This window comes from Mytilus galloprovincialis, chromosome 10 (genome assembly GCF_965363235.1).
Source record: "Mytilus galloprovincialis chromosome 10, xbMytGall1.hap1.1, whole genome shotgun sequence".
Lineage (NCBI taxonomy): Eukaryota > Metazoa > Mollusca > Bivalvia > Mytilida > Mytilidae > Mytilus > Mytilus galloprovincialis.
This window is the reverse complement of record NC_134847.1, coordinates 24719348-24743197: the sequence shown is the minus strand read 5'-3', so window position 1 is coordinate 24743197 and position 23850 is coordinate 24719348. Positions and strand designations below refer to the sequence as shown.

General features: G+C 31.8%; 1 protein-coding gene across 1 annotated transcript; it reads right to left on the bottom strand.

Moving 5' to 3' along the window:
• Nucleotides 1–8916: 8916 nt before the first annotated feature.
• Nucleotides 8917–21764, bottom strand: LOC143048900 (uncharacterized). The gene is made up of 5 exons (XM_076222766.1): nucleotides 21321–21764; nucleotides 17824–17932; nucleotides 15229–15343; nucleotides 12460–12599; nucleotides 8917–9265 (listed from the first exon to the last, which is right to left on the bottom strand). Exons 1-5 carry the CDS (start codon nucleotides 21586–21588, stop codon nucleotides 8917–8919), a joined length of 981 nt encoding a protein of 326 aa, XP_076078881.1. The 5' UTR covers nucleotides 21589–21764.
• Between the last annotated feature and the right edge of the window lie 2086 nt (nucleotides 21765–23850).

Sequence of the window (23850 nt, the reverse complement as noted above, 5' to 3'; positions counted from 1 at the left end):
AACATTTCACGAGAAATAAAATGTCATAAGTCATCTGCGAATCTCTCTCTTTTTTATAATTAATCCTTTAGCACTATATTCAAATACTCAAAGCTAAGGCACATTTGTTGTAATGTCAATTTTCATAAACATATTTTTTGTCGATTCACTATTCATGTACAGTGATTATCGGAGAGTTCCGAATGAAAATGACGCCAATAACTTGACAAAATCTGTGTTGAATTTTTTGTGGAAATTAATACTTCTAACTTGGTGAGTTTTTTGTATTGATATTATTGTATAAACCTTCCGTTACTTGTCTGAGGTGTATTGCTTAGGTTTAAGAACTTTTTCAGTGAATATAGTTGTCAAAGTCCTCTCAGATGCAGGTTATATTTCTATAAATAGATATTTCACAGGTTGTAAAGTGCGAATCGATAATTACTTTTTTGTGTCAATGATGTTTCATTGATTTGTGGTTAATATTGTTTTTATGTATTTTCACTGGGTAAAACAAGATGTTTACAATTTTGGTATAGATAATTTGTTTGTTGTTCTCTGGATAACATGTATTTTTGCAATGTTTTGAACTTTTATTATTCAAGTGAATGACAGAATTTTTCTGTTTTCCTTTCAGTAAATCGTATTCAGCCTATCGTATTTGTATTAGAGAACATATTCGTATTGAGGAACGTAATATGGAATGATTATGATGTATTAAACTTTATTAGATTATATTTCGATGATTCACTGTGCTCACTGGATTTAATAAAGATCAATAAACTTTCTATGGAATACGCATTTGCATTTATTTCCACAACCTAAGATTCTAGCCAACACATTTGTTTTGTAGTTTCAAACTTCCATTTTTAATGCAGTCAGACATTTTAAAATATTATGCAACTAATTGTAATTTAATCAATTACATTGAAAGTAAACCATCTCTGAACAGGATATATTCTTTTGTGTTACGATTATTCATGCAAAAAGTGGGATAATTGACTAGTTTTCATTTAAATACTTTATAAAAAATTTATTTTGAATATTAAAAATAAATGCACAGGTATCTGAACTTTGAATTTAAATAGTTATATTTGTTCCTGTGGTATTTTGCAATATTGAATAATAGTTGAATAATAATAAAAAAAACATAGGGATTAACCCTGAAATTACATATGACTCCCGGCTAACTAAAAGATTTTAATCTTTAATGATTTCACAGTTAGGAAACTTCATTATCCTACAATATTATAATGTATTTATGAACATGCAGCCAAATTGTGAACTTTTATGACAGATTGGAGGAGTACAAGGTACCTGTTCCTGAGAATGACAGAATGGAGGACGACAAGATAAACAGTTATTGGGTTGTATAAATAAAACACATATTTAAACAGGAAAACTGTTAATCAATCCATACCCTGATTGTTTCTTCCTATAAGTACATCAAGTACGTATGTCTTCCCATATGATCAAGATAATAAAATCAACGGTACCAATTTTGTTGCACCAGATGCGCATTTCGACAATTCATGTCTCTTCAGTGATGCTCGTGGCCAAAATATTTGAAATCCAAAGCATATATAAAAGTTGATAACTTCGAGACTTTGAAAATGATTTTACAATTCTTGTGTAAGATACAAATGATGTATGAATAAAAATACAAGAAACTTGATATGTCTATGGTATTAATTTCTGTAATAGTAATACACCGAGGGATAGGTGTGTCTTGATAAGAAACCCCATCGGTCGGAGGCTGGAGATGTTTCTTATCTAGACACGCCATATCCCGAGGTGTATTACTAATTTACACCCTAAGCTAAACCCTATATTTGTTAACATTGATTATTAAATGAAAAAGAACGGATAGCATATTTATGGACAATATCAAACCATGATTTATAAGATTTTTTTTTCATCAAACCCCGCTAGTACATGTAACCTTACTTTGTCTATCTGCGTTAAACTTTGACAAGTGAGTAGATTTTACTAAAAGTTGCTGTTTTGCATATTTCCGTTTAATCCATGTGCTAATACGGATCAGCAGGTCAAGGTTGACTGTCTCGTGCATTCTTATAATCAAAATAAATACATCAAACTCTTTGTATGCAGTTGTCAATATGGTCGGGTATAAGAAGGACGACATTTTGAGTCTAGCGTTGGATTTGGTAGAAAGGCTAAAGATAAGGACTATATTATAATCCAAAGTACTTATACCTGTTTAATTAATGTAATCATAAATGTTTTTAACATATGTTACGGTTTTATTTAAAAGGAAAAAGCCAACCCCTCTTTTCTTAAGAATAACCAAACATTCAAATTCGGACATACTGAGGGAAAGGTGTGTCTGGATTAGAAACCCGACGACCAGACACGCTCAACATACAAAAATACACAGATTAAATATTCTCTTTTTTGAAGCAATCTGAGGAGGGTGGTCCGGGAGTAATAATCCCTCCTTTTTTTTTTAAAGATCAATGCTTTAGAATAGAGACAAAATTTTATCTTCAAACAAAGGAGAATTTAAAGATTTTTTTTCCTTTGAAAAAAAGATACTTTTTAAAATACATTTTCGCTATTGGAATTTCCTAAAATGTGGTTTAATATCTTCAAACAACTTGTAGTGAACAATTATTACACCAGGGTTTTCGATATCACAAATTAGTCAAAACTAGATCTATTCAATTTACACTTGTTTCAGAAATAGAAACTTTCAAGTATAACAATAGAGCTGGGGTGTAATACGTGTTATGACTATTCATGCAAAAAGTGGTAAAATTGATTAGCGTATGTACTTTTAATTTAAGTACTTTATAAATATCTGAAATAAATGAACAGGTATCTGAACTATGAATTTATATAGTTATATTTATTCCGGTTGGAGATTGCAATATTGAAAAGTAATTACCAATAAAAAAAATCCAGGGGATTCACCCTGAAATTACATATGACCCAAGGCTTATTAAACGATTCAAATCTTTAATAAATTCACAGTTAGGAAACTGCATGATCCTACAATATTTTAATGTATTTATGAACATGCAGCCAAACTGTCAATTCTTATGGACATGATGGAATGATCTAAACTCGAGGAGTTTTGTAAATTTTGAGATCTTGTCCCAAACATGTGAAGGAGATTATGAAAGGTCTATTCCAAGTAAAGCAAAATTTGATTATTTCAGATTAAAACAAAAACCATGTTATTTCAGGTTTCATTCTGTGCACAATTTCACAATTTCTGTATCAAACCCGATATTAATGAAACACAATGTAGTTACTATAATAATAGCGCTGTATAAGAATTTAATTTGTTGGAGATAGTATAAAAAAGTATTCTTTTGACTCTTAAATATTAAAAAACCAGGAGGCTTAAGGTTTATGGATTTTGACCTTGAGCAACGTCCACCAGTATTTGCATCCATCCAGTGGTTGTTAAATTCCCTATAAGATACCAATCGTTTAACTTTTTTTTTATATATATAATTGTTATTTTAAAAACCTTATTTTACATATAATACAAAACAACATAAAACGCACATTTACAGATGTTTACTCTACTACCTTCAAAACAAAAAATAACTCCATTTATAGGTATTAACCCACACACCCCACACAAGCAAACAAGACACGGGATTACAGGTTTCCTTCGGTCAACCTCATATCTGTCTTACATTGTCAATTAACCATTCTTTACAACTTATCAGCTGATTTAATTATGTTTGTCTAATAACAGAAGAAGATTAAATTGTCTTTAAATTATTTTATTATCATCTGTTCATATACATTGAAGTTGATGTGCAACAAAAGAAAAACAATTGATAAAACGTCAAAGAAATAACTTTTATACAAGTTAGTTCAATGTTGTCTGCTGTTTCCCTATTTTTGACATTTTCGTCTATTAAGTCTGTTTATTTCGTTGTCAATATAATGAAATTTGATGCGATCGCATACAGGTGAGAGGTTTAGATAGTTGTAAAACCAGGTTTAATCCACCATTTTCTACATAAGAAAATGCCAGTACCAAGTCAGGACTATGACAGTTGTTATTCATTCGTTTGATGTGTGAGTTTATGATTTTGACATTTGATTAGGGACTTTCTTTTTGAATTTAAGTTGGAGTTCAGTATTTTTGTGATTTTACTTTTTAGACTGAAAAAAAATCTAGTACAGGTCGAGAATGGGTTTAGACGTTTTCAGACTGGGGTCGAGTAATGTCGAGTAAAATTCAGACCAATTCAGACTGGTCAAGTAAAACTCAGTACAGTCGATTACAGATATCGGCCATTTCAGACTTTTACTGTTTTTAGTGTTATAAAACACTATTTAGTTTCCTTATACCATTTTCTTATTATTAACAAAGCAATACTAGAAGTATAAACTCTTCAGCAAATTTGAATTGGATGTGGAACATCTACTGTGGATTCATTATTATTCGATGGATACCAATTTTCGTGGATTTCGTTGGTACAGGTGAACAACGAAATTAAATATTCAACGAATAACAAATTTTCTATAGGCTTGTAAACAGACTTCGGTAAAACAACGAAATTAAATATCAACGAACATGCAAGTTTTCCTAAAAATCCACGAAAATTGGTACCCACGAAAAAAAATGAATCCACAGTAGTTGTTGGCACCAATTTCAGTTTGATTGATGTTCATAAAACAAAAAAAATGATATGTCCATATTTCCAATTCCAGATATTGAGTCTTTACGAAAGAACAAAATTGAGAATGGAAACGGGGAAGGTATCAAAAAGACAACAACTGGGACTCTACACAGTGAGAAAATCCCGCATTCGGATGTGGGTTTCAGCAGGCCCCTTAACAAAAATGTGTGATTGCTCAGCAAAAATGCTTAACTCCTAAACATATACATGAACCAAAATTTAATAAAACAAAACAAAACATACAGGTCTAACAAAGACTTTGGACAGACACAAAAATCCCACAGAGCGAAACATGTTTTGTGAAATCTCAACCCTCCCCTTTATCTTTAGCAAATTTAGAACAAGCAAACCCTTATCAATACGCGCAGTAAAACTCAGTTAACAATAGTACGAGATCGTTGCGAGAATAAATAACAGATAGAAGCTAAGCAAAATGACAATGATACACAAATTAACAAAGAACTACAAGCATTTATTAACATGTCAGCACCAGACCCCAATTTAAAGTCTGATTGAAAAATCAAGCATAATCCCTCCCGTTAATCCATCATTTATAACTTTGGTGGTAACCGTAAGCTTTTTTAAAGACCTAATTGTTTGGTTCCGCTGATATTATAATTCTATAGTATATTTTAAAAAACGATACACACACAGAAATAACCAGAAATTGAACTAGTATTCAATTTTATATTTCAACCTTGTACGTGTTGTTAATTTGCTGTTGATTAATTCTGAACGATAAAGACATGATCAATACATTTTTTTAATAACTTGCCAAAATTATGTTTATCATGTTTATATCATAAAATTGAGAATTGAAATGAGGAATTTGTCAAAGAGACAACAACCAGACCAAAGAGCAGAAATAAACCGAAGGCCACCAATGGGTCTTCAATACAGCGAGAAAATCCCTCACCCGGAGGCGTGCGGAGCTGGTTCCTAAACAAAAATGTGTACTAGTTCAGTAAAAATGTACGTTATACTAAACTGCGAAATATACAAAATAAATCAAAATCAAAAATCACTAACAAAGGTCAGAGGCTCCTGACTTGGGACAGGCTAAAAATGCAGCCGGGTTAAACGTGTTTTTTTTAGATCTCAATCCCCCCTATACCTCTAGCCAATGTAGAATACAGAAACACAATGCAATACGCACAGTTAAAGTCATGTTAAAAGAAGTCTGAGTTCGATGTCAGAATAGGTAACAAAAGAAACTAAGCAAAATGACAATGATACATATATTAACAAAGGACTACTAGCAGTTACTGACATGCCAGCTCCAGACCTCAATTAAACTGATTGAAATATTATGCCTTCATCATTTGAATCTCAAGCACAATCCCTCCCGTTAGGTGTTTAGTATCATACCGTCATAAAACATGTGAGAAGAACATAGCCCGTATCATTCCAACAGCTGGTTTTAGAATAAATGTGTTATTTCAGATGCACAGACTGTATAAATGAATTAATATTAAACCCAAAATATGCCATCTTTGATTACCTAACAGTCAGTATCATAACTATATCCCTTCTCAATAAGTCTGTTTAAAGGCTTTGTTAGCTTTAATTTTCAGGTGATGCCGAAATTTCTGTGTTTAAAGAATATTACCATGAATGTTTAAATTTTAATAAAAAAAAAGTATGGGTCAAGGGGATTTTACAACCTAAAGTTTAAGCAAAATTGTTTGATTTCATATAATAAATAATGCATAAAAAGCCAATTTCTATGATAAAAAGTAAAAACACAAAAATACTGAACTCCGAGGAAAATTCAAAAAGGAAAATCAAAAATCAAAAGGCAAAATCAAAAGTCCAAACACATCAAACGAATGGATAACAACTGTCATATTCCTGACTTGGTACAGGCATTTTCTAATGTAGAAAATGGTGGATTGAACCTGGTTTTATAGCTAGCTAAACCTCTCACTTGTATGACAGTCGCATCAAATTCCATTACATTGTCAACGATGCATGAACAAAACAAACATACTCAAAGAGTAAAAATGTCAAAAATAGGGGTACAACAGTCAATATTGTGTTATCATCTTAATATCACTACATAAACAACAAATGTAACAAAGGAGCACAAAAAGGCATACATCAAATTTAACATTCTCATTTTGCTTTTCTTATACGGCTGAATTTATCTATGTAAAGTCTACCCATAAATGAAAGAAGGTTTTCATTACTGGTATAAAAAGAATGCGAAAGGATGCCGTTATAAGATAGATGGATAGATAAAATATGTGGAGGGAAGATAGCTCTTATAATTTGTGTGTAAAATATATCAAGAGAAATTAGGGTCATAGGACTCCTTTTCGTGCTACAATTTAAAAAAATAAATAAATTCACTATATATTTTTTTTTATAAAAGTTTAAGTTATGTCCCTCTATATGACGAAGCAAAAAAAAAATGAATCTAGCAACAGTCTTCTGTAGTTGTAAAAACAGTCGTCTAAAACAAAACTTTTTTATCTAGATAAAAAGTCAAATGAATTACATGTCGGTCTCAAAATTGACACATATTTGATTAATGACCTAGGCCGATTGTTGTCTAGTATCGTATCTTACATTCCAAGATTTTTATTGATTGGGACGATGACAAGGGAAAAATGCAAAACATTCTGATTAAAACAGTGCTAGTAAACGTCTTTAATTTGTATTGAGATGTTTACTTTTGCTTCAGGTGGTAGGCATCACTGAGACTTTCAGATGAAGACCATCATCAAAAGCTCAGTTTGAGTTTTGTCGAGTGTTTCAGGAATTGTTTGTTATCAATTATTGTAACGCCATTTACCATTTACTAACATATGTTCTAGTCATGCATTCTTCTTGGTATAGTTTATGTATACGTAAACCCCAAAAGGTCGAAGGTAAATAATATCAAACCATAATAACAAATACAAACAATATAGAAGATAAAAGAGAGTCTAGGGATATTAAAGAGACATTAAAACTCATAAGTCGAAAATAAACTGACAACGCCAAGGATAAAAACAAAAATGACAAACAGCAGTACACATAACACAATATAAGAAACCAAGAACAGGGCTGCGCAAGAACTGGACTGATCTCATAAGCTCCGCAAGGGTAAGAAGATCCTGCTCCACATGTGACACTCGTCGTCATGCTCATAATAGTACAAACCCGATGAGAAATCTTATTCGTTGGAGAAAAGAGAAAAGTGGACAGGATTAGAGATGCGAAGATTAAAACATTTATGTTGTCATCTGGTCCGAGTACACAGTTATTTCGTAGTGCATTTCTTTTAGACAATAATTGAAAATAAAATAAAAATCTCACCTGCGCGTTATCAATAATATTTTTACAGTGTGTAATACTACTTTTGGGACAAATTATATCAAAATTATAGAAAACTTCATTCGGCTGTAACTCAAAATATGGACACTTTTATGTTGAAATCTTTTGACAGCTTCCGAAGTGCTAATTTTTAACTCCGTTCAGCTGGACCAAATTAAATCAATGACCCAAATCTTTTTACAGTGTAATTTCATCCCCCTACTTGCTATTTGAGGCATAAAACACGAAGAAATACATTTGGAAGAGGTATAAAAAAAAATTGGCAAGTAACACACTGTCCACACGAGGGACTATATTCGTAGACAACGAAAATCAAAGGACGATAACTATGTCCTCGGACCATCTGTAAAACGGATAATCAATGACTGTAAAATAAGATAAGACATGCATTTTTCAGCAAAGCTGTGCTTTTATGTATATAGTGAACTATACGATTGATAAGTCTTCTCACCTTGATCAATCGAATGCAACAATCAAACTGCATAACTTCAGGAAAATATTGACATCATTTTTGTTAAAATAAGTTGACCACAATGGACATAAGAAAATGAAATTAGCGGACAATAGACTTTAGATGACAAAGAAACAAATTTGCAGTTTGTTATAATTACATTTGTATGCGGTGGGATGAAAGAACATATAATTCGTAATAATGTAAACTCAATATTTACTTAATGACCATATGTTTCAATACGATGATACAAATTCCTTTTAATCTTTGATTTATTCATTAATTGCTGCAAATGTCAATTCTTTTTCCGGCAAAATGCTGAAAAACTCTGCCAAGATTTAATTTTAATTTTATCACGAATTTAGTCGATTAAATTTTTTTATAAAGTACAAAGGATATTAAGTCAATAATTATAGTTAATACTTTGCATTTTTAATGTCTTTTCTGCTTTTGTTGCTATTTGTCTATTCAAAAACACATTTACATCTCATCCAATTAACAACCCCCTCCTCCTCCGCCTCCGTCTCCTCCTCCTCCACCACCCCCTCCTCCTCCTCCTCCGTCTCCTCCTCCTCCACCACCCCCTCCTCCTCCTCCTCCTCCTCCGTCTCCTCCCCCTCCACCCCATCCTCCTCCTCCTGAGTCTTCTCCTCTGTCAACCCATCCTCCTCTCTCACGTCTCCGTCCACCTCTTCCTCCACCCATTCCTCCACTGCCTACTTTCCCTGAAGAACTTTTATAATAAAATAGTATTATCACAGAAATAAATGCCACTGCTATCAATGGCGCAGCCCAGATCCAATGGTTAAGTTCATCCGAACATTCTCCTTCTTTCAAAGCTTTCCTGAAAATAAAGTTATATCAATATCTAAAATTATAATATCAAAGTTTATATATATTTAGAACAAACACATTTGTTACAAATTGAATGTAATTGTGTAGGAGTTTCAATAGTATTAAAGTTTGCACCCAACACTTTGACTAAAATTAATTTGGCTCGTTTAATTTTCATAAGATTTTCACAAAATATTTACCTTTTGAAACCAATTACTTTCACGGAAAAATTTCAATGGATATATAGCAGTTGGACAAACACTAATTTTGATCATTGAGAATTTTTCGAAAAACTAAGGATTTTCTTACCCCAGGAGTAGATTACCTTAGCCATATTTGGCACAACTTTTAGGAATTTTTTATCCTCAATGCTCTTCAACTTTGTATTTATTTGCTTTTTAACTATTTTGATCTGAGCGTCACTGATGAGTCTTATGTAGACGAAACGCGCGTCTGGCGTATAAAATTATAATCCTGTTACTTTTGATAACTATTAACATTTCCTTAACAATAGAACGTGATTTAAACGTTTAGCTGATTTTACAGAGTTATTTCCCTGTAATGTTAGGTTCCACCTTAAGTTTGAAAAAAATAAATTATGTTATTCTTTACAGTAACTTCTGTAGGAAACAGTATTAAATGGAAAACTGGATTTCTGATTGACTTCATTTCCAGATTCTTCATTTCCAGATTCGTATATGTATTACTCTCTCTAAATACATTGATAGAAAATAACCTTGTTAATGTTTTCTAGGCTGTGTTGAACATAACCTATTGTTATATATAACATCTTTTCAAAATTCGAGTCTCAATTCCAGTTAAGGGTATATACGATACAGTAAGAGGGGAGGTAATGACGTTGGTAACTCAAAATGTTATTTTCGCGACGTCAAACTGTGACATATCGGGAAAAGATGCATTTTCGACTGATTTTTACCATTCAAACTGATTTAACTTGAAAATGAGTTCATTGAGCCCTATTTTTTAAAATGACATTCGGTTTGATTACGTATGAAGATTATTTGTACCAATTTTCATGAAAGGGTTATTAAGGCAATTTTTTTTTTAAATTTGATAAATATACAGCAAAAAATGATTTTTTTTTCTACATTCATGAACATTTGATAAATTTTAGTTATTTCTAAACAAAACGGAACTAAACACATTTATTCTAAAAACAGTTGTTGGCATGACACGGGTTATGTTCTTCTCATATATGTTATGATGGTATGATACTAAACCCCTAACGGGAAAGATTGTGCCTGATGTTCATATGATGAAATCATAATCTTTCAGTCAGTTGAGTTGAAGTCTGGAGCTGGCATGTCAGTTAACTGCTAGTAGTCTGTTGTTATTTATGTATAATTGTCATTTTGTTTATTTTCTTTGGTTACATCTTCTGACATCAGACTCGGATTTCTCTTGAACTGAATTTTAATGTGCGTATTGTTATGCGTTTACTTTACTACATTGGTTAGAGGTATAGGGGGAGGGTTGAGATCTCACAAACATGTTTAACCCCGCCGCATTTTTGCGCCTGTCCCAAGTCAGGAGCCTCTGGCCTTTGTTAGTCTTGTATTATTTTAATTTTAGTTTCTTGTGTACAATTTGGAAATTAGTATGGCGTTCATTATCACTGGACTAGTATATATTTGTTTAGGGGCCAGCTGAAGGACGCCTCCGGGTGCGGGAATTTCTCGCTACATTGAAGACCTGTTGGTGACCCTCTGCTGTTGTTTTTTTATTTGGGCGGGTTGTTGTCTCTTTGACACATTCCCCATTTCCATTCTCAATTTTATAAATCAAAAATTTATAGATTCTTATATAAAACAGAAATAACAAATAATTTAACAAAAATCAGCTTGTGTTCATCTTTTAAAACAAAAAGGTTTCTGTATTTCTGTCGGAAGGACAAATACGTCCACAAATCCAAATTTTGAGCAAATATCTGAAATTTCGACCTCATTTTACTCAAAAAGTAGCACATGAAGGTATATTTTTTATCACATATTTAATTTAATCAGGTAAAAAATAGCCTCTTCGTAAATTTTCATCAAAATTTCATTATGGGATCAAAACTGTATCATATGCCCTTCAAACAAATTTATTGGAAGTCAAATTTATAAATAATTCATGGTATCATGCGGTTTTGGAAATTCACTAAATAGTGCTAAAATATTTCATAGCTTCGTCGAAAATAGTGCTAAAATATTTCATATCTGCTTTTGTAATTTTTTTAATGAGATTAATTTGAAAGTTTTGCTTTAATAGTTCATACAATTATATGGAATCAATTCGATAAGCTATCTTATTGTTTAGGTCAATTTTCATTTGCATAAAAAGATAGACGAAGTGATGCAAACGGATCATTGAAATCTTGTGTCACAACTTTGAACAGATCTAACTAGTATGCAGAGCAGTTTTAAAAAACGCTGATTGTAACGTGTCGACAGCGGCCTTTTCGTGCGTTGCCTTAATTGTTACAAGTAATAAATTCATAGAAAATATTACAAGGCATTTGAAAATACGGAAAATATCATGGCACTATTTTGAAAATCTGTAAACACAAACTGTGTTTATTGTGCAAATGTCTTTTGTCGACGTAAAAAACAATGGGGTTTTTCGAATATGTCTCATTTGGTGTAGAGAACAAAAATCTTCTTACGCCCATCATAGACGTAACACATACTTGTTAACCTTTATTTGTCTGTTTGTCTATCTGTCAGTGTCAAACAAAGGACAATCGTTAATTTATTCAATTATAAAATCACCACACAGTATACTACTACTACAACTACAAATTTTGTACTTATCTTATATTTGTGTGTAATATATATATCTTTCGTTTCTAATAAATCATGAGTTGATTGTATAAGATATATGGAAGATATAACATCTATATACCATGCTAAACAATTAAATTGTTAAGTTGAATATTTTAGCATAATTTTACCTATTGATAATCCTTACTAGTATTTTGAATAATAATTACTACTTTTTTACTTTTTTTTCTTGGAAGGAGCGCTTGCTCTCTGTACAAATCTAAAATAAAAAAAAAATTTAATCTCAAACTTAATTTTGTTTGAATTTTACTAGTACAAATCTTAACCTTTTCTTTTAACACCCTTTTCAAAATCTTGGATCCCCACCAAGAAACAAAATTAATCGTATAATTTTCAAAAGAATTAGATTCAAAGTACTTACTTGTATTCCTGCACCATGAATTTTAATCCTCCTTCAAAATCGTCAGCTGAAAAATAATCTTTTTTGGCTTCTTTGAATATGCCTTCTATACACTCTTCATTCAAAACTTTAAAAGCAGCTTTGCCTGCTGATGTATATACCTTAATTAAGAATAACAACAGATACATTGTTGGTAAATACTCAAATCCAAGAATTCGAATGAATAACTACTTGAATAAACTCATCATATATACCCGGTTTATAATTTATAGAAAGACCTATCAGAAACACTCGAATAAATAAAGTTAAAATAGCTCATAAAGTGAGAATTGAACAACAACCAGGACCCAAAATCTCGAAAGAAGTGAGTGAATTATCAGCATTGACTTTTCTGTGATCATGTACACTGCACTCAAATTTTAGGAAAAGAAATAAAGGTAAAAATGTTTATATTTTAATCTAAGGCGAGGTTTGAACGGATTTTAACAAACAAAAAGAAAAGGAATTCAAAGATTTGAAACTGCCCAGACTATTTTCAATTATGAAACTATGACATTTATCTGTCAAACTGCTTTGGCCATTTATGAATACCAAAGGTCCAGTCTCTGACCTTATATCGCCTTATTCTTGTTTATATATATATTACAATGTGTTTCCGTACAGTTTTATTTTTGGCGTTAATTGTAGCATAAAGTAAAATCACAAAAAGAAAAGTTCCTAATCAAATGGCCAAATCAAAAGCTCAAACACACCAAACGAATGGGTTACAACTGTTATATTCCGGACTTGCTACAGGCATTTTCTTATGTAGAACATAGTGGATTGAACCTGGATTTATAGCCAGTAAAACCTTTCACTTGTATGACAATCGCATCAAATTCCATTATATTGACAACGATGCGTGAACAAAACAAACAGACAATATAGGTAAAAATGTCACAAATAGGGGTACAGCAGTCAACATTGTGTTATCATCTTAATCACTATAAAAACAAACAAATGTAACAATGAAGCACAAAAAGGTATACATCAAATTTAACATGTTCATTTTGCGATTTATTATACGATTTTATTTATCTATGTAAAATCCACCCATAAAGAAATGAATATTTTAAGTACTGGCGTAGCCTCGCGCGTTAGACGTTAAATAGGTAGATATAAAATAATGTTGTCGTTCAAAGTATGACGGGATACATAATTACCTAGTAGCGTCAGACGAATATCACCAAAAAAAAAGACCATCTGTTAAGTTGATATTGAATATTTATCAAGAAGGTCTTGGTACCTTTCGATGAACTTTTTTTTAGAAAAAGGACGAGAATTTCTTTGACATACCCCTGGTAAATCAACTTTCTTCTCAGACACTGGTGACGTTTTACAAAGTCTGAGTAGGAGCTGCAAGTTTTTTAATGGGACTTGGAGATGTTTTACAAAGTCTGAATAGCATGATATAGTAAATAGGGGCCAGTTTCACGAAGCTGTCTTGGGACCAAGACATGTCTTAGTATGGTCTTACGATATATATCATTCCTTAGTGTTTTTCACAAAGTGTCCTAAATCAAGACATTTCTTATAGTTGATCATAAAAATAGGACTATGCGAGAAGTTAATTATGATCTTAGGATAGTCATAAGTTTAATTATTTAAATTGCACTCATGTTTTATATTAATTTTACAAATTATCTAATTATCATCTAATTATCTATTTCCCTTTTTTTGCTTCAAACTAAATATTTATAGATTGATTATTATCACGAACTCTCGACAACGAACATTCGATGTATTGATGTCAAAAATGCACGATTTTATTCTATTTTAACCTGATTATAACTGATACAGTGACAAATTGATATCAACTCACGTGTACAAAATGAATGTCATCATGTTATTCCCCCCCCCCCCCCCCACAAACTTATATTTAAAGTTTCAAATGTATATTGGTGTATCATCTATAGATAATAATATAAATTACACTTATTTTTCATATTCATTTTACATATTATCTAATTATATTATCCAATACGTTAGGTAATATATGAGAAGACATACTAAAACAACATGAACATTTCAATAAACCATGTTAATATTTGAAAATTAAATGAACATGCGACAGGTTTAGGATATGTTTGATATGATTATCCTAAGACAGCTTCGGTGCGAGGTCTCATATATGGCTCCAGATAGTCATAAGAGGATCATAAGACATGTCCTAAGATATATCTTATAATAGCTTCGTGACACCGGCCCCTGGTTCGTTGATTTTTTTAGCTCACCTTTTCTCATCACTTGGCGTTCATCGTCCGTCGTCGTCTGTTAACTTTAAAAAAAAATCTTCTCCGAAACTACTTGGTCAAATTCAACCAAACCAGCCACAATCATCATTAGGGTATCTAGTTTAGAATTTGTGTTCGATGACCCGACCCGGTAAGATTGTTCATCAGGTCAAGATCTATCTGCCCTGAAATTGTCAGACGTATCAGACAACCTATTGGTAGGTTGCTCCCCCGGAATTGGTTAATTTAAGGAAATTGAGCATTTTTTGGTTGTTATCTTGAAAATTATGAAAGATAGAGATAAACTGTAAACATAAATAATGTTCAGCAAAGGAATATCTACAAATAAGTGACAATAAGGCAATGCATGCTTCGAAATCCGGGGGGAATTTTTCATCTGCTTTTCTTACTTCATTCCACGTCCGTTAAAATGATTACGGCATAATGTTTTTAGACCGAATTTCAGTAGGTAACAAGAACAAGAATAGAATGAAATAAGAAGTTTTACACTACTTACCTGCCTATCAAAACGTGAAAGGAATATCACAACATTATTTCCACATGCAGTCTCCAAATTCCATCCAGTTTTCCTTAAATAATCCGCAAAATTCTTTGCATCGATTGTTTGGTCCCTGAATTAATTCAGAAATCATGTTTCTTAAGACGATTAAATTATGTGCATGTAAACACATATTAGATGTTTTTACTTTAACTATATTTTAATTGTATATCCGTTGACATTGTTTGATATTTTTTTTCACTTTCCGTTTACTATAGAAGGCCACCAAATTAATTAACTTACTCATGTTACTGGAAAAAGTTGAGCAAAATTATTCTGATCGGTCAGGTAAATAATTAACACTAATTACGTAAGTAACGCATATTCCCTACATGTATTTGCCTCTTGCTTAAAGAAGAACTGTTTATGACAGAAATTTGTATGAGCCATCAACACCAGTTTCAGAGTATTTATAAAACAGCGTGCACAATGTCCGTTGTGAACTCCAAAGAACTGTTTGACTGAACATAGTATATTGAAATTAACGGTACCTAGTGTTTGCATCAGATGCGCATTTGGATCTCTTAAGTCATGCCCGCTCGAGGCAAACATATTTGAAAATTCTTAGCTTTTCCAAAAGATGAAAACCTTTAGTCTGAAGAGTAAAAACAAGTTTTATCAAAGGTGGGCATGTAACTAATCTTTGCATTAGAGAGATATATTCCTTGATTTAAAGTAATTTCCAAAATTTTGTAACAGCAAGTTAAAAAATAACCCGAATTTTCATCCAAGTACCGAAGAAATTATAACTGCATTGATGATATTATCGGGGACAAACATTTCACCAGTAGAGGCTTCTCGGAATTGAAATCTAGAAATCGACAATGAATATAAGAATAAGGAGATGCGGTATAATTGCCAATAACACAACTATCTACTAAAATGTAAATGAAGTGGATGTAAGCAAGTATTGGAAACCGAACGGCTTTAACCAATGAGAAAAACCCCTTCCGTTTAGTCGGTTATTTAAAGTGTGATAATGGCTTGATATTGTATATTGACGGTATAAAGGATGACAGATTTCAATTACCATATCTGGAACATTCAGTCTCTGTGTAGCAACATTCCAATAGCATTATATTTTGAGTATTTTTTTTTATCTAAATAGTATATATATTCCACTGAATACGATGTTCCATCTTATTTATTCTAATTTATAAGATTATATATCACTTCAAACTACTCCCAGAGTCTGAAAAGACTATACTTTGTGGTCAACCATTTAACTTGACAAGACTCGACATAATAACGACATTACCTCACTGTACTTAACGGTATTCGACTTTGGTCGCGAATTTACTTAATAAGTCTGATTGAGTACTTGATAATTTTGATATACTCTAAATATGGTCTCGACCTGTATTGACTCAGTCTTGACCAGGCTCGACTTAGTCTAGACTTGTTATATATTAATCTTACAAAATTTCATGCTAATTTGAATTTTGGTTCATTGCTTCAAATTAAATAATTTAATTTATAGGTAAAAAAGCTACAATTTTCAGTTCTGATTAAATCAAGAATGCCATGTTATTGGTAGTTTGTAGTATTGCTGTCAAAAAATTGGGATTAAATAAAAAGGTTTAAAAAAGCCAGAATTTTCCATTCGTACTTAATTCAGATAGTCACCTATAAATGTTTGAATTTCTTTTCCAAATCAACTTGGATTATTATAAAACTATATAGGCTTGACAATTACCGACTTCTAAATTTAGTCTAGCTATATACAGACTACTTATATATTGATCTTACAGAATGCCAGGATGGTTGGTAATTTGATGTAATGCCGTCAAGTTTAGGAACTGAATACATAGGTATGTAAAAAGGTCGAATTTTCAGTTCCGACTAAATTCAGATAGTCACCTTATAAACGTTCTATAACTTTTTAAAATCAACTTGGATTTTCATAAACTATAAAGGTATGATACCTGTAAAGTTGTATGGAAATCCAAGTTGATTTGGAAAAGTTATAAAACAATTTAAAGTTGACTATCTGATTTTAGTCCGAACGGAAAATTTTAGCTTTTTGGACTTTTTAAATAAATCTTTTAATTTGACAGCAATGAACCAAACTACCAAATAACCTGGAATTTTGTAAGATCAATATATATTTGAGATAGATACGCTGATTCAGACCAGTCTAGACTAAATTGAAATGTCAAGACTGAGTCGAGACATGCGAGACTGATCAAGACTCGGCGAGACCATATTCAGACTATACCAAAATTATCAAGTACTTAATAAGACTTATTAAGTACTAGTAAAGTACAGTTAATTACAGCTTAGTACTGTCGAGATTATATCGAGTCTTATCAAGTACAATCTGTGCTAGACCTTACTGGTCGAGCACAAACTATGGTCTTTTTAGATTCTGAGCATTGTGTATGTCGAAGATGGCGTTCATTCCAAATACAATACGAATCGCTGAGGGAAATTACTTTCCCTATACATTCATTATTGGATTTCTGATCAAATAATTAATTCATACGAATATAAGATCAATACAATACGATTTATCAAATAAATTATTAAGTATGACTAAAAGTAGAATATTACCCAGAATCCATTTGGTTAACTACAGCTAACCAAATTCTGTATGTATTGATGGTACCACAGAAATCAGAATCTGCTGGAACATCAACAAGCAATCTATCAATTTCATTGGCTGAAAAAGACAACACAGAATTGACATTGAGCATATTGTATTTTCAAAATATATATCTGTATATATCACAAGTTTTTTGTTTTAAACTTTTAAATATATTAGAATAATCATATATTACTTTATGTATTTTAAAATTTGATGAAAATCTTTGAATTAATTTTTTATAGCATTATTATGTACATGTTGCGTTTTTGTACATATTATAACTTGTATAATGCAAAAATATAAGTTATAACATGTACAAAAGTATTTCGTACATGTTATAACATATTGCATGTATTGCTTGACAATGGTTTTAACTTGAAGAAATTTTGAAAATAAAGATATGTTTATTAAAGATTGCATATTTTGGCGTTAATATTGATTCACTTATAGGGTCTTTGCATCGGAACTAAACACATTTATTATTAATAAACCAATTGTTGGCATGACACGGGTTATGTTCTTCTCATGTATGTTATGATGGGGTATGATACTAAACCCCTCATGTGGAGGATTGTACCTGATATTCATATGATGAAAACATAATTTTTCAATCAGTTTAATTGAAGTCCGGAGCTGGCATGTCAGTTAACTGCTAGTAGTCTGATGTTATTTATGTATTATTGTCATTTTGTTTATTTTCTTTGGTTACACCTTCAGTCATTAGACTCGGACTTCTCTTGAACTGAATTTTAATGTGCGTATTGTTATGCGTTTACTTTTCTGCATTGGCTAGAGGTATAGGGGGAAGGTTGAGATCTCACAAACATGTTTAACTCCGCCGCATTTTTGCGCCTGTCACAAGTCAGGAGCCTCTGGCCTTTGTTAGTCTTGTATTATTTTAACTTTTAGTTTCTTGTGTACAATTTGGAGTTTAGTATGGTGTTCATTATCACTGAACCAGTATATATTTGTTTAGGGGCCAGCTGAAGGACGCCTCCGGGTGCGAGAATTTCTCGTTGCATTGAAGACCTGTTGGTGACCTTCTGCTGTTGTCTGCTCTATGGTCGGGTTGTTGTCTCTTTGGCACATTCCACATTTCCATTCTCAATTTTATTCTATTATTACAACAGTCGTTATCAACCTCAATAAAATTTTCATCATTTTTTTAATTCATAAAATTATTCGTCTCGTGCAATGATCTTTTTAGTTTAAAAAAAAGAATAATTTGGAGATTATTCAGAAGCCAAAAAATGTTGAATGAGCAGATTCAATAACTGCGAAGATATTTATAACCTAGTGTTGTCCCATGAAAACAATTTCCTCTCTCTGGCTTTTATAGAGTACTAGAACACATCCGCGAGATCGCGGGCATTTAGAGCGTGGATGAAAGTATGTAAACTGTAGTAGGAAGAATGTTTGTAAAATATTTTATGACTGGAGAATTTCAGGAAAGGTATCAAAAGGTACCTGGGGACAGGACAATTTGTTAGCACTTCCCCCCTTTTTTTTAAATCTGTATTTTTTTTGTTTTTTAATTTCAAAAATTTTCGCGTTTTAAACAAAATATCCGACCGCCTTTTATTTTTGTTTTCCTTCCAAAATAATCAAAACGGAATAATCATGAGCGAGGATGACAAATACGACTATGCATGGTACCTATAAGACACATACGCATGATGATTAATTTATTGTGGAAGGAAGAGAAGCGACACACATAATGCTGTCTTCTCATTTAATAGTATAGATGCCGAGGAGACATTGCTTTATGTTGTGCTTGCTAAAATAAAGGGGTAGGGGTATGACCCAAAATTTTGTTCTTAAAACTATCAGTTGAACCAGTTATCTACTTTATTTTCATTGGGGAAATCTTTGCTATTATTTAACAGCGTCACACTGCTGTACTGCATAATACATACAATTGTATCAAAACGCATTATGCCAAAATAAGTCATGAACCAATAAAATCTGAAACTTTGTGATCACTGTCCTTTAAAGAAAATAAATTCTGGGCTTTTGGTTATTGTTCTTTATTACTAGTATTCAATAAATTCCAAATGTTGATTTTGCTTTATTTTAATTTATTTTATAAATTTTGTACAAGTTAAACCTATTTTAAAGCAATATTTTGGGGTGGTTGCCTGCAAATAATGATAACGCATGTATTATTGGTGCAATCACTTCCAGTTTGAGATACATTTAGGTTTCAGGGGCAGAAGGAAAATGTATTTTTCCAAATCAGAATAATGCATGTGAATGTGGTTTAAAGACATAATGTATTTTAAGGGAATGTTTCATTACACTGAGATCAACATGCATAGCAATATTACTATTTTACTCAAGATGTTGTTGAAATATTCACCTCACTCATTATTTTGATCCTTTTATGGATAAATAGTTCCAACTCGATATTCATATATTTTAACTGAAGAAAACCTGTGATGAACAAGGCTGTAAAAAACGGGTGTATCCAAATAATGGGCCAAAAAAGTTAATTTTATCACACTCCAGAAAAAAAAAGCATACAATTTACCTTTCGGTATATGACAGAGTTTGAATACTACTTGATTATATTATAAAAATACCATTATATTTTATTATAGATAACAGATCAGAAAGTGTATAATTTATACGATGTTTAATACGTTGATTACGGTTTTTGCGTTTACCATGAGAACTATTATTTCTAAGTCGTTTATCGACAATATCTATGACATCGATAAAATTTTTAGTTATGTTCCCCTGTCCTAATATTGTGTCATTGAGACCAAGAGGATACGCGGTTTGAAGTCAAGATTTTGATTTTTTATGTCTAAAATACGGTAAAGGTATTCGTGATTTCATCTGTAACATTCTCGTCCCGTCCGTCCCACATATTGAATACTATACCACATTTAGACTGAGTTCAAGTCACCACATATATAAAGTGTAGAGTTTTTCAAGTAATGTCACAGGAACAGGAGAGCAAAAAAAAGCTCTCCAGTTCACTGTTGACCTTACAGTATTTTGTGAAGTTAATTTAAAACAGGTTAGTCACTTTTTGCTATTGCACGGGGAGAAATTTGATGATATCTACGAGCAGTCTTGTTAAACAATCTGGCTGCAGAGGCATTTCCAATACATATTCTAAAAGTTGGGTTGTTAATAATTTCCTTTTCATCACGTAAAATGATGATAATCTAAATAGGGATATCGCAAAATAAAAAAGACCGGAGGTTGTAGCATATCTTTTTTTAGTAAAAGTATCTGTATCTATATCTTGAACTTTTGTTAACTTGATGATAACCTCAACCTTGATTTTGTTAGCAAATATTGTCCTAGAGACCCTTTTTTACGATGTGTTATAAAGCACTTGAAATCGACAAGAATTAGCTTGAACCCGTAGGCTGCCATTTACAAATGTATAGATACAAGATACATAATTAACTCGGAGGTCCAGATTCGATACGATGATTATCTTATTTACCTGATGAATTGTTCAAGATTTGACAAGGATCACAAATAAAAGTTGAACTACAGAATCTTCCACACAATCCACTCTCAGTCGATGGATTTGGCATTTCCGACGGAGAATATCCAGAATGACAGTCTGGAGATGAACACTGTGAACAGTAACCATGTTGTACAAGTAGAACACATATTATCACTGGGCAAAAGTTAATCAAACCATAACCTGATGTTTTCTCCAAATGAATAAATTTAGTGAGTATGTATTCCCATATAGTCAATATCATTTTTATGACTTTGAATATAATTCATAAAATAAAAATAAGTTTCTGTATCAGATCCAAATAACTTCTGTAGAAACAGTATAAGGCAGGATGTACATATACCTTGATATGCAAGCAGCGAATTAATTGACTTGCGGTTATTATGGTTATATGTACTTTAAATTAAGATACATAAATATAAAAATTAATATATATTCGTTCCGGTTGAATTTTGAAAACTTAAAGATTTATTACAAATGAAGATATAGGGTAGTTACCCTAAACATTATACAGGACTTTATGTTATTATAACATTATGGTGCATTTCTGAACATGTACCCAAATTGTGAATCCATAAGAAACGCAAAATGTTTTTTAGGGATACAAATCAAGTCGTGTTGTGTCTGGTTTAAGTCGGTACGAAATGTTGCAAACTCCCGTCATGTATGAATAAAATTGAATATTGTAAACCTAACATTAAACAATAACATAATAACTATGACAATAGCGCTGTTTAAAAGCTAGATTTGTTGGATATAAAATAAAATAATAAATATAATGACCCCCCCCCCCCCCCAAACCGGTAATATTGAATTCACACAATTTGCAGTTTTTTTTCAATAATGACCCCGGATTAACATCCATCAGTATTTGCATCTGTCAAGTGGTTGCAAAATCTCCCTACGATATCGGACTGTAACTTATAACATGTCATTATGGTATTAACTCTTATTGAACCCATATAAACCACAACAACAATTGCAACAACAACAAAAAACAAAACAACAAAAAAAACACACGTACAGATGTTTCCCTTAACACTATTCCTAAACAAATATAACCCAAATATATGAATGACGACACACATTTCACAGAAACATTCAACACTTAAGAACCAAATGTTTCCCTTTACCAATCACCCTAGTTACCAAACCATGAGTTTTTGTTTTCCTTAAAATCTTTTCTTTGTTTCTTCAGTTAGATTTATTTGATTTACTATATATGAAGAAACCATTTCACTTTTGATTTACTATATTAATTCTAATTACAGATAAATTTCGTGAATCTTTACACTTTAAAGAATTATTATATCTGCTTCAGTGCTTGATTTTTTTCTTAAAGTTGCGAGATATGCATTTAATTTTGAAGATATATATACCACCATCATATGAATGGAAATAGTTTTATACGGAATGTAGAGTGAATACAGACTTATCAAGACTTATTGTAAGATACTGCTTTTTGTTATTTCAGATCTACTTTTTTTTCAATGGTTCAAGCTATTATTTAACCTTCAGAGGGTTTCTACATGTATCATAATAATGACCTAAAACCATAACAATATGCGATAATTCTGAAATATAATCGTAGTTTTAACGGTAAATATAATCGGTATGACTGACGTCACAGTGAATTGTTCGTATTGTATACTGTAAAAAAAAAGTCGTGTTACACGTAGGGCATACAGCTGAAATGTACACCGATATTTTCATGGATTAATTTCGTGGTTCACAAAAGGGTTACACACTATAGTTACACAAGATATGTTTTATGTTTATCGATGCTACATGTATGAAGCACACAACAATAAAACGTGCACTTAAACAAACAGTATCGAAAATAGAACTTACATATAAACATAGATGTGGTTTGATTGCCAATGAAACAAATATCCACTGATGTAAAAATGAAGCGGATGTAAGCAATTATTGGCAGCCGTACGACCTTCAACATTGAGAAAACCCATACAATATCATTGGCTATATAAAAGTTTCCGACATGAAAAACATGTCAAAAATACCAGTATTTTAAAATACAGTACCACAGAAAGCATCACAAACAACTTTGCTACCACATTGATTTTTACTGCTTATCTGCGTAGCACATGTACATGGTATTAAAAAAAAAGTTCGACAAAGACATTACGGCTTTGAATGATATGTTCAGGTATGATGGCGTGTCTTCTTCATGACTGTTTCATTGGAAACTACGGTAGCATATATAAGCAGTATGAATCCGAATTTAATTTTTTTTTTTTTTAATATATATGGCCTAAGAATGAAAAATGCTTGGTCTCGAAGTATTATCTACATTTCACATTGGAAACAAAAACTGTTAATGAATAGACAACTTTCGAGTTCGATGCATTTCCGTCAAAAACTCTGATTTTAGTGAACGTCATTTGTGCGTTTAGGGGCGTCGTCACTTCCGTTCCAATGTCGAGCGAGTGGTTTGAAAACTATAATTCTATATTGTACGAATTATTCGGCAAATTGAATTCTCAAA